The sequence below is a fragment of the Suncus etruscus genome, chromosome 7 (genome assembly GCF_024139225.1).
Source record: "Suncus etruscus isolate mSunEtr1 chromosome 7, mSunEtr1.pri.cur, whole genome shotgun sequence".
NCBI classification, from domain to species: Eukaryota; Metazoa; Chordata; class Mammalia; order Eulipotyphla; family Soricidae; genus Suncus; species Suncus etruscus.
In genome coordinates, this window is record NC_064854.1 from 122,112,605 (window position 1) to 122,124,900 (window position 12,296).

Sequence of the window (12,296 nt, forward strand, 5' to 3'; positions counted from 1 at the left end):
CCTGGTAGGAATAGGGCACTGCCTAGGCTTACAACCTTCCTTCAAGGCGGGAAGAGGATATCAAGTCGGACTGGAATCTGCCATCTTAAGCATTAACAAATGCACCAAAAGTTTCTAGGTTGTCTGTGATGCTATGTGCGGTGTGCCTCCTCCTCTCCCCCACAACCTGCTGTCTGCGGCGTTCAGCATTGCAGGGCAGACACATAACACAGACTCTAGAAGGATTTAAGTTCTTTATTGACAAAGCCTGAGGACCGGAGGCCTCCAAAGTGAGGTAGATCTGTTGGATTCCAGTTTATGCCTTTCCTGGATCTTCCTTTAGTGTCACTGTGCGATTGAAGACGAGCTGGAAGGCAGAAGGAGAAGCATGACTAAGCCAGAATAAGGCCAGAAGGGCTAGGGGTGAGAGTCTTACCACAGACACCATCCGCTTTACCTCTATTTCATCTCAGAGTTACTTCAGGTCAGGAGACCTTGGATATTCTCAATAGCTTTATCATTTTGGCTAAGGGACCGAATGGTTCAGGGCTTACATTTTATAAGGCAATTAACAGCCACTCCACCTAACTTCTATGTTGAAGAGTTAAAAAAATAAAAGCAGTATCTTGGGGGACCGGAGCAGTAGCGTAGCAGTAGGGCATTTGCCTTGCATGCGGCTGACCTAGGGCAGACCTCAGTTCAATCCCCGGCGACCCATATGGTCCCCTGAGCCAGGAGCGATTTCTGAGTACAAGGCCAAGAGTAACCCCTGAGCATCACCGGGTGTGGCCCAAAAACAAACAAAAAAAGGAATTAGTAAAAGAATTTTGTGTACGGGGTGGAATGAGATGGATGGAAGAAATGGTTCAACCAGTTATACACATATTTCTCATGCAAGAAACCTGGATATGGGGCCCAAGCGATAGTACAGAAGGTAGGGTGTTTGCCTTGCATGCGGATGACCCAGGTTTGGTCCCTGGTATCCCATATGGTCACCTGAGGACTGCTGGGCATGCCCCCCACAAAAGAGGCCTGGGTTTGGTCCCCAACTCATCACACAACTTGGTTCCATGTACACTATCAGGAGTACTATACTAATAACTGCTCCTGAGAGCTGCCAGATGTGCTTCCCCCCAAAAAAAATACTTTTTTGTGTGCACAGACTTAAACCTCTGAGTTTATTTCAGTAGTAGAAAATGAACCAACGCCACCTTAGGTGGCAAGGATTAATGGAGAGAAAGTAGGCAGAATGTTTGTCACAGGTCAGTAATTTTCCACTGTAGGTCTGGAGAGGTGCCCTTTCAGAGATATGAAAAGGGCAAAAAACTATGGGCACTGTGAATAGCAACCACCACTGGAAATGTCATGGAAAAAGCAAGCAGGTCATGGTAACTACCTGTCCGGGGCAGCTGTCTGGATCCACAGAGAAGTAACCAAGCCGCTCAAACTGGAACTTGTCAAAGGGCTTTGCTAGGGCCACAGAGCAATCCACTAACGCATCCACTACTAGTAGTGAATCCTGCAAGCAGAGAACTCAGATGGCCATTCATTCAAAGAGGGCCACCACCCTCACTCCACATACCACAAGCTTACCGGATTCAGGTCACTTAAGAATCCACCAGGAACTTCAGAAGGATCCTCTGGGTTCTTATGTTGAAATCTGCAGCCAGAGCAAAAGTCAGCTATAGCCAGTAGGCAATCATAACAGGCATGCAGCTCTTCACCATGCCACCAACCCCAGTTCACTCACAATCGCTCGTAAAGTCGAATCTCACACTTAAGAGGCTGTGAAACCCAGTGAATAAAGGCCTTAGGCTTTTCTCCAGCATCTGCTTTTCTGCAGGTCACCTCCAGGGCTTTCACACAGCCATCCGGGCCCTGGAGATTAAAGTGAGAAACCTGCAATCAGACTACTTACTACCTAGACACTGGCCCCAGCAGACACTTTGGGAGGAAAGCTGCAGCTGGCTCTCACCTTGACAACTTGCTGCAGCTCAATGACGTACCCTGTGTGCCTCAGACCCACTGGCTGGCCTGGTGCCAGGCGCTTATAACCTTTCTCTGGCTCCTAGGTGAGAAATCAAGCTGATCACTATAGGTTGCATAAGCCAGATAAACACAAAAGGCTGCCTCTCCCCTCTCCCCACACCTGACAAGTAATGGTTTGTCTGAAACAGGAAGTACATTCACAGATATAAGAAAGGACCACCAGCAGACGTAGCTTTGGGAAACAAACAGAACCCTCCATTCCCATTCACCTCCTTGAAATCAGTTCTTTCAATGAAGACAGTTGATCCAAACGGAACTTGATGGAAGCCCTTGGACTCATCAGCTGGGAAGTTGGGCACCTGGATGTCTAAGGACTATAGCAGAAGATGGGTATCTGAGTCACATTGAGTCCTGGAACTTGCCCAAGTCCAGGTCCCAAAACCTACTCATGCACCTCAAACATATTACAGAAGGCCTACCTTGGCAGAGGGAAAGTTGGTGATAACGACTTGTAATGGCTCCAAAACAGCCATGGCCCGTGGGGCTATATCATTCAATACATCCCGCACACAGGATTCTAGCAAATGTGGCTCCATCGTGGTCTGTGCCACTGTGACCCCCACCTAGCAAGAAAAGTTAGCATCAGTCACTGCTCCAAACCCATGCTCACCCCACACACACACACACCTAGTGATGGGGCTATACCCGAGCACAGAAGTTATTGATGGCCTCAGGTGGGAAGCCCCGTCGTCGGAGAGCTGTGAGAGTGAAGAGCCGAGGGTCGTCCCAGTCTCTATAGAGGCAGAGATAGGAGGGGAGAAGGCAGTTAGTAGCAGCACATGTCAATAGAGCCACCAAGCTTCCATGAGCCAAAGAGCCACACCTACCTCACAGCACCAGTTGCCACCAGCTTGAGAATCTTCCTCTTGGAAACAACAGCATAATGTAGATTGAGGCGGCCATATTCCCACTGTACTGGGCAATAGACATCCAGCATGTTGCATAACCAGAAGTAGGAAGACCGTCTGGAGAAGAAAGTTAGTCAGGATTGGCCACCTTGGACCCGGGAAGACCACAGAAGGGCTACTAAAATACCACTGGCCTTATCCTCTGCCCTCACCCATAGACCCAGTTCCCTCACCGCGCCTGGAATTCCTTGGTGCAGAGTGAGTGGGTGATATGCTCGATGGAGTCACAGAGACAGTGCGTGTAGTCATAGGTGGGATAGATGCACCTGCAACGCGGACAATGAATGGGTCGCAATCCAACCCCATTCTGCCCTGCCCCATGTCCCACTGTCCCACTCAAAGCTCATACCCACCAGGTATCTCCTGTACGGTGGTGTGGTGTATACTTGACTCGATAGGCCACAGGGTCCATTTTGCCATCCTCCATCACCAGCTTCATCCGAAGAGTAGCCTCGCCCTCTGCAAATTTGCCTTTGCGCATTGCCTAAGAGGACCGAGAGCTCAGACTGCCATTCAGCATTGAGCTATCGTACCTGGAGCATTCCAACCCACCCGCCCCAAGCGCCCCTCCAGAAGCCCACCTCAAAAAGCAGCAGTGACTCCTCAATGGGTCGGTCTCTCCAGGGTGATGGCAATGAATTGTGGCCTTTGAGCTCCTCTCCTCGCTGGTGGCACACGTAGGCATGGCCCCTATGGGAATCGGTTATGAGCATCCAGGCTGGTTGTAGACGACCTGCTTAGCCCGCCTGACTCCACATCAGATAGCCTTACCTGTGGATGAGCTCCAGAGCCCAAGCATATAGCTGGTCAAAATAGTCAGAGGCGTATGTCACCTTGTAAGGCTTGTAGCCTGGAGCAGAATAAGACACATTATGAACAACTACCACAAACACAACATGACCTTCGAAGGTGAAGCAAGCCCACAACTACAATTCTGCCCAGGTTTTGTCCAGTTCATACCCAGCCAAGTCACCATGTCATAGATGGCAGTGAAGAACTTTGCTTCCTCCTTCTCAGGATTGGTGTCATCAAAGCGCAAAAAGCAGATCCCATTGTTGGCCTGGAAGAGTGCCGATAACTATGAGCTTCCCATCAGCTCTCCCAATCCTACTCAACAAAGTGAGACATTCAAAGAACTCTCCTAGATCAGAACGAAAAATACTTTGAAAGGTTCACTCGTCTCTGTATCTGCCCTGACAAGGCATCCCTTAGGCCAACTTGAAACAGTACCCATAACCTCTTCTGAAGCTTGAGAAGTTGCAGTGAGAATTTCTCCAAATGTAAACTTCCTCCTTAACTTATCTTAACCAGCCAATGGATTCCTAGGAATTTCAAAACTGGACCTATGATTCCCCTCCTTGGCCTCTCTATATATAGTGAGGGGGTGGTAGGAAAGGAAAGGACACCTCTTTTTTGTTTGTTTTTTGGGCCACCCTGGTGGCACTAAGGCTTTACTCCTAAAACTATACTAGGAGGACATTATGGGATGCCAGGGATCAAACCTAGGTGGGTTGCATGCAAGGCAAGTGCTCTATCTGCTGTAATACCACTCCATCCTCAAGGACACCTCTTTCAAATAGGACCTGGGAGGAGGAAGAGGCAACCTTGCTTGTCATTAGATGTCCAACTCACCTTGGCATAGCCAAAATTGAAATTGATGGCTTTAGCATGTCCAATGTGCAGGATTCCATTGGGTTCTGGGGGAAACCGAGTACGTACCTTAGGTAATGAAATGAGAATAAGGAATTAAACCAGTGCATAGATTATCCTAAAGGAACAAATGCTCTTTCCCATGGTGGTAGGGATAAACAAAATAGGGCAATGTCACAGTAGCCAGGTTCCTCCAGCCCCCTGCTGTAGGCCTGGGTTTGCTCGGCCATACAAACACACCTGTCCCCCAGTAATCTCCAAATGCTGCTTCAATAGAGCCATGGTATGCTCCGTGGTGACATAGCCTGGAGTCTTGTAGTTTTCTCCTGCAGGAAAACACGTCAATGACCAGGGTGGAGCCCAAGGTCCTACCCCAAAGACCTGGCTGCAAGAATTGCTCTCAAGGTCTTACCCTACCCAGAGTATCAATTTGACTTCTCACCAGGCTTGTGGAATTTAAGAGCCTCCCCTCGGAGCTGTTCCATCAGAGAGAGGGTCTGACCAGGAGCTTCACCTATGGAGAAAAAAACAAAATTTACCTTTGGATAGAGCTACCACACTCTCTATCAGTACTACCCTGACCCTACAACCTGAATAAAGAAAATAAACAAGTCCCTCTTTTTCCAACATCAGAAATAAGAAATATCATGAACCCCATCAAAAAATTGGGAGAAAAAAATCAACAGACACTTCCTCAAAGAAGAAATACAAATGGCCAAAAGGCACATGAAAAAAATGCTCCACATCACATCACATCACATCAGGGAGATGCAAATCAAAACAACAATGAGGTTTCATCTCACGCCACAAAGACTGACACACATCACAAAGAACAAGAACAATCAATCAGTGCTGGTGAAGATGTGGGGACAAAGGAACTCTCATTCACTGCTGGTGGGAATGCCGTCTAGTCCAGTCCTTATGGAAAGCATTACGGAGATTCCTCAAAAAAAACTGGAAATTGGGAGCTGGAGAGATAGCATGGAGGTAAGGTGTTTGCCTTGCATGTAGAAGGACAGTGGTTTGAATCCTGGCATCCCATATGGTCCCCCGAGCCTTCCAGGGGCGATTTCTGAGCATGAATGCTGCTGGATGTAAACCAAAAACCAAGAAAAAAAAATCTAAACAAAAAAACAAACAAAAAAAAAAAACAAACAACGTGGAAATTGAGCTCCCATATGATCCAGTTATACCACTCCTAGGAATATACCCTAGGAACACAAAAATACAATTCAAAAATGCCTTCCTCAAACCTATATTCATTGCAGCACTATTTACAATAGCCAGACTCTGGAAACAACCAAGATGCCCTTCAACAGATGAATGGCTAAAGAAACTATGGTACATATACACAATAAAATATTATGCAGCCATCTGGAGAGATAAAGTTATGAAATTTTCCTATACATGAATGGGCATGGAAACTATTATGCTGAGTGAAATAAGTCAGAGGGAAAGAGATAGACACAGAATAGTCTCACTCATCTATGGATTTTAAGAAAAATAAAAGACAGTAATGTAATAATGCCCAGAGATAATAGAGATGAAAGCCAGAGGGACCAGCTCATGCTATGAAGCTCACCACAAAGAGCGGTGAGTCAAAAAAAAAGTGGGGGAGGGGGCCAGAGAAATAACATGGAGGTGAGGTGTTTGCCTTTCATGCAGAAAGTCTGTGGTTCACATCCCAGCATATGTCCCCTGAGCGTATCAGGAGCGATTTCTGAGCATGGAGCTAGGAGTAACCCCTAAGTGCTGGCGGGTGTGACCCAAAAACCAAACAAACAAAAAAAAAAAAAAAACAAAAAGAGCAGTGAGTGCAGATAGAAAAATAACCATACTAACAACTGTCATGACAATGTTAATGAATGAGAGAAGTAAAATGCTTTTCTCAATTACAGGCAGGGGTGAGGGAGAAGGGAGATGGGGAGCACTGGTAAAGGGAGGTGTTCTTTTTATGACTGAAACCCAACTATAAACCTATTTGTAATTATAGTGCTTAAATAAAGATATTAAAAAAAAAAAAGAAGAAAAAAAAAGAAATACCATGAAATATCATGTTACTGCAAATCCCCAACATGCCTGAGTCTGGGTTGCCCCTATGCAATCCTACAGTGCTTGCTAGAACATGATGAAAATGTTTGAGGCCATGCCTTGTGCCATTACAAGCACGATTATAGACATTTCAGATAATTGCAAAACTAAACAAGAAATATTAAATCCAATTTCTTGGACCTCTTCAGGCGACTCTCTGGGTAAAAGAAACAAAGCAAACTTCAGAAATTTAGTTTTGCAGCAGAGAGGACAGTGTTAAGTCAGTGGCCTGAAGACAGGTCTGTAAGGAACTACCAGGTGGAAAGCCTAACAGTCAGGAAACTAAATGCACCAGGAACAACAGGTCTCTTACCATTCTCTACCACATTCTTTACTGCTCTGCGATCTGTTTCTTCTGACCGAGCCTTGGCCACCTGAGAAAAGCCCAGAAACTGGGTCAGGGTCTCTCCTGGGGATCATCAGAGCCAGACACTCCAGGGTCCAAACACCTTACCACGCCTCATACGGAGGCCTTCTCAGAGCATGCTCAGACCTACCTTTGACTTCTTCTCCAAATCAGTCTCTGTCTTGGGACCCAGGAGATGGAGGACCTGAACAGAGATCAGAGATAAACCTGAAGAGTTGTTTCTCTTCTGAGGAGTTCATGATTAACTTCTTTTATCAACCTCAAGGCTTCTTGGTCTGCTACTGCTATGTAGAAAAGCCTGCCCAGCCAGCACAACCCACCTCTGCTACTTGCAAGGTTCTTCTGCTTCAAATGTTCTTTCTCTCCTGAGGGTCCTTGTTAGCTCAAGTTAACAAAAGCAAACAAACAAAAACCTGCTATTTATAGAAAGATGTTGGGGCCAGCATGGAGATAAACCATTTATACCCCAGACACCATTCTCTTATAAATTTAAGACAGTGGGCCGGAAGGGCAGCACAGCGGAAGGGCGTTTGCCTTGCACATGGCTGACCTAGGATGGACCTGCATTTGATCCCCGGCGTCCCATATGGTTTCCCGAGCCAGGAACAATTTCTGAGCTTATAGCCAACAGTAACCCCGGAGCATGACCGGGTGTGGCCCCAAAACAAAACAAAACAACAAAAAATCTAAGCCAGTATCCGGAAATGAAGGTGACATCACCCTAATAAATACTGAGATAAGGATAATTACTCCTATACCAAGTTCCTCTCTGGCTGGGGAGTTTCTTTTCCTTTTCCTGCTACTTTCCAATAAGCCTTTCTATTTCCAACTCTGAGAAAAGCAAAAAGATAGGGAAACTGAGGTTCAAGTGACTAAGCACAGCTCAGAGGCCCAAGTCCTTCACTGCCCTCCCCAGTGCTGCCTTCTCCCGCCCTTGCACGTTTCAGTTCATCTACAGTGGACACTAGGCCCTGCCCGTTCCAAAGTCTTTGCCTGGCTCAACTCAAGGCAACACCCACCTGCATGTCCACTTCATGCTTGATCATTTTGCCATCTGCCCACCTGAGCACAGCGCGAGCTTCTCCTAGGAACACAGGCACAAGGAGCTGCAGAAAGGCAAAGGAGGACACTTCCCACCCTTTTTCCCAGACCAGAGTCTGGGTCGAGCCAGACCGCTGTAAGGCGCTCCTACACGCCCCCACTTCCTTCTCACTCGTTTCCAAGACTAAAAGCACAAGCAGCAGGAACAAAATCCCCTTCCCATACACCTTGCTTACCCATCAACAGTCCCATGTTGAAATGATAACGCTCCAGCATAATCTGGGGCTTGTGCCGATTGATGGCAGCCTCTACCTGCAGAAAACAAAGCCACATGATTCAGGAAAGTGTCCTCCAAAAATGTCCTCGGGATCCAGAGCCTCCAACAGAGTTTTCCTGGGTGGAGAAGCTGAGCCACTCTGTTTCCCTGGGTCATTTCCAAAGAGGCACCAGCTTTCTAGCGGAAAGACTCACCGCTTCCTCAATCTGCTCTGGGGTCACCACGACGCCCACGCCACATTCCTGTTCAAAGTCAGCAGTGTCGATAGGATCCAGGGGATGGCTTCGCACATATTCAAGGGCAGCTGAGGAAGGAAGGAAGGCCAAAGACGTGTGTGGCGTCTCAGCTCCAAGAAGCAGGCAGGGTCATAATCCCAAGAAACCCAATTATAGCATGGTTTCCTTGGGCCTGAAGTTATTGCTTAAGCCTTGCACCATCTTAGAGAAGCCCTTGAGGGCAAAGGAAGGAAAATGCTCTGGGTGGAGGAAGAATGACTCAAAGGACAGAGTATGCCTGGGTCTCAGTATCAATCTTCAGCACCAGATGGCCACTCTGTAGCAAGCTGGGAGAAACTAGGTGTGGGCTCAGTAACAAAAAATTCAAAACACAGGGCCGAGCAGTGGTGCATTTGGTAGGGCATTTGCCTTGCACGTGACTAAACCTAGGTCGAACCACAGTTGGATCCTTCAGCGTCCCATATGGTCCCCCAAGCCAGGAGCAATTTCTGAGCGCATAGCCAGGAATCACCCCTGAGCGTCACAGGGTGCCCCCCCCCCAAATAAATTAAAATATAACAATGGGGTCAGGGGGATAGTACAACGGGGCACGGTGTATGCCTTGCCCACTACCGACCTATTTTGCTTTCTGGCATCCCATATGGTACCTGAGCATCACAAGAAGTAACTCCAGAGTGCAGAGCCAGGAGCAACCAACCCCTGAGTACTGCCGGGTGTGACTTCTCCCCCCACACCCCCAAAAAAAGAGCTTAAATTACGCTCCTCCGTCCTACACAGCCAATCCATCTGCCAAGCTCACCATCCTCCATGCCAGGCAGGGTTCTAGCTTGGACCAGAATTGCAAATCCACTGAACCTGCGATTATTCCTGCTGTTCTGATTTTGCCACGATCGGGACAGGCCAACCATTCGCTCTATTCTATCAAGACCATGCGTGTTGTCCCCAGGCCTAGTTCTTTAGGCACCTAGGTCTGGACTTAGCCATGCTGGTGATAAATACTCTGGAAGCCCCGACTCTGAGTTTCTAGTTCAAGGCATCAGCTAGGCTAGTGGAGAGGAGGGAATCAATGCTTGACTTGAGTCTGCCAGGTGCCAATAAGTGTAAAAGTGCTGATGTTATGTATTGTTCCTACTTAGAAACTAGAGCCGGCGAGGAACTCAGCCAAAGGGGCGATCGGAGCCTAGATGAAGGGAGGGGAGGGCGGCGTCGGGGCGCCAGACGGAGTCTCACCACTCAGCTGGAGCTCGGTGAGGATCTTCTTGCCGGCGACGTAGCTCACGAGGAAGGAGAGGCGCCGGGGGTCGCGGAGGCGCGAGGCCAGCCCGTAGAGCAGCGTCCCGGTGGCCTTGTCGATGCTGGAGCCCAGAGTCCGCTGCGCCTGGTGGGAGGGAGAGAGGGGCCACAGGAGACCCAGATGGGAGAGCCAGTTGCAGAAGTTGGGACCGGCAGGCGGCCCGCCCGGAGCTGGGGACCGGAGGGCTGGCTCGCACCTGGGTGGCCGCCTCGCGCAACTGCGCGCTCAGCGCCGAGTTCTTGAGGGTCTCGCGGGCCTTGTGCTCGCTCAGGCCCAGGCCGGTGAAGAGCGACAGGGAGTCCAGCGCCGCCATCGTGGGAATGCCGGAAGCCGAAAGGGAGACCCGGCTCCCAATGAGCGGCGGTCTTAGCCCACCGGCCAATCGGAGGACGGGGCCTCTGAGAAGCAGCCGATCAGCTCCACCGTTGGAGACGAAGGCGGGACTCTTAGCCCTCTGGCCAATTGGACGACGGGGACTCTGGGAGGAAGCCAATCAGCTCCACTCTTGGAGGGGGAGGAGGGACTATGAGATGCTTAGCCCATTGGCCAATTGGAGGACGGGGTCTCTAGAAAGAGCCAATCAGCTCCACCCTTCGAAGGAGGGTGATTAGCCCACTGGCCAATCGGAGGTTGGGACCTCTAAGAAGAGCCAATCGGCTCCACTCCTGGGAGAGGCGGAACTCTGAGGGTGGGTCTTATCCCATTGGCCAATCGGAAGTCCGTGTTTCTAGAAAGAGCCAATCAATTCCACCCTGGGAGGGAGAGGCGGGGCTCTGCGGGTGGGTCGGCACCATTTAAAGGGCCTAGAGCCATCAAACAGGCTTTTTATGGCTCTTTTCCCCTCTGAGCTCCCCGGGGGCATTCTAAGGATGCTGAGTCGCAGGACTCACGTTGCAGCGCCAGGAAGGGAGGAGGCTGACATGGGTGTAACCTTTTGTGCGGCTACATTCTCCAATTACCCTGAAAATCTTGCCATCGTCATCCCAGTTCTGATTTCGGGATCAAAATCAGTGCCTGGAGTGCTGCTGACGTCAGGGCTTCCGAGTTGTCATAGAAACAGTTGAGAGCGCTGAAGCCCTGGAAATCCCGGGTTGAAGCGCCCTCTGAGAAGGCCACGGCTGAGTGAATACATTCTGGACCCACTTAGGACGGACATCTGGCTAGGAGAGGGAGAGTTTAGGGCCAGGAGGAACGTTGCTTAAGTTCTAAGAATGGCCTGGCCTGGAATATTAAGTTTAATTAAGCAAAGAAAGCCCATTTGTTCTGGAAAAAAAAAAAAAAAAGCTCAAAGAATGGAAACCACAATTCAACCTAGAAACATCTGCAGGTGTTTTGCAGAATATCTTATTTATTTAAAGTGGAACAAGATGGAGCAGGAAAGAGAATCCTTTGGTTATGGCTGTTGTGCTGGGAGTGGGAGTGGGTTGTGGAGGTCATCTCCAGTCTTCTGGACTTCTCGGACCTGCTGGACAAAACAGTTTACAAACTGTTTTCTCTGTGCAACAGGGGCTACTGGTGGTGGCATGATGATGGCCAACGCCAAATCTGTGACTATAGTACACAGGCTTTTTGGTAGTCTTGGTGTCACAAATACTGAGCTTCCAATAACTGAGTAGGATTTATTCACATTGTAGCTTGCTTTATGGCGTTCCATTGTTGGGCCTAAAGTGGAGTTTCACATGATGACATGGCAAGTTCTGCCCAGGATTTCCACGCATCAGTATCCAGATCTATTCCTGTATCTTGGTCTTCTCACCTCCCTATGGGTGCCTGCCCCTACTAGATTGATGCCCAGCCCAGCCCAGCCCTGCCCAGCCCACTGCTGAATCCACAGCTACAAGAGCCAAACCCACCACAAAAATTGAATAATCAAGTAGAGAGCCCACAAGTCTCCCTTACCTGATGTTACTTAAGTATAATTGTTTATCATCACTACTATCACTGCAGTTCTGGTCAGGTACCCCTCAATGGGAGGGAGGTCTCAAACTCGCAGGGGCCATTTGCGGCCCTCCGTACGTACATTTTGTGGCCCTGCCCTAGAGGAATCTTTTTTTGTTTTGTTTTGTTTTAGTTGTTTGGGTCACAGCCCCCAACGTTCAAGGCTTACTACTGACTTTGCACTCAAGGATCACCCCGACTTTGCCTCCTGCGGCCCCCAGGTAAATTGAGTTTGAGACCCCTGGATTAGAGCCTATACAAACAACCCCTTCCCTTTCTCCCACATGGTGCCTACCATATGGGTCATTGGTTGTGTCACAAATGAGGAAATGACCCCAACTCTGCCATCAAAAATGCCAGTGGCAGTAGCAGCAGGTCAGCCAACGCTTGGAGCCGTCTGAGCGGAAAAGCAGAGCTATGAAACATGAAGTCTGACTTACTTGCATGATCCTATGGCACTAACGAT

General features: G+C 48.9%; 1 protein-coding gene and 2 non-coding genes across 3 annotated transcripts; 2 read left to right on the forward strand and 1 right to left on the reverse strand.

Annotated features, from left to right (window-relative positions):
- Positions 1-218: 218 nt before the first annotated feature.
- On the reverse strand, positions 219-10,277 carry QARS1 (glutaminyl-tRNA synthetase 1). Its single transcript, XM_049777440.1, has 24 exons — positions 10,089-10,277; positions 9,829-9,976; positions 8,557-8,666; positions 8,322-8,397; positions 8,064-8,128; positions 7,175-7,228; positions 6,991-7,051; positions 5,029-5,100; positions 4,827-4,912; positions 4,569-4,655; positions 3,897-3,996; positions 3,708-3,786; positions 3,518-3,626; positions 3,290-3,420; positions 3,110-3,202; positions 2,856-2,993; positions 2,674-2,761; positions 2,448-2,591; positions 2,238-2,342; positions 1,955-2,047; positions 1,730-1,857; positions 1,573-1,639; positions 1,376-1,498; positions 219-346 (listed from the first exon to the last, which is right to left on the reverse strand). Exons 1-24 carry the CDS (start codon positions 10,203-10,205, stop codon positions 296-298), a joined length of 2,325 nt encoding a protein of 774 aa, XP_049633397.1. The 5' UTR covers positions 10,206-10,277; the 3' UTR covers positions 219-295.
- Positions 6,647-6,778, forward strand: LOC126014642 (small nucleolar RNA SNORA9). Its single transcript, XR_007497649.1, has one exon. It is a non-coding gene; the product is annotated as a small nucleolar RNA SNORA9 (small nucleolar RNA).
- LOC126014602 (small nucleolar RNA SNORA72) lies at positions 9,454-9,595 on the forward strand. The gene has a single exon (XR_007497620.1). It is a non-coding gene; the product is annotated as a small nucleolar RNA SNORA72 (small nucleolar RNA).
- Positions 10,278-12,296: the final 2,019 nt, after the last annotated feature.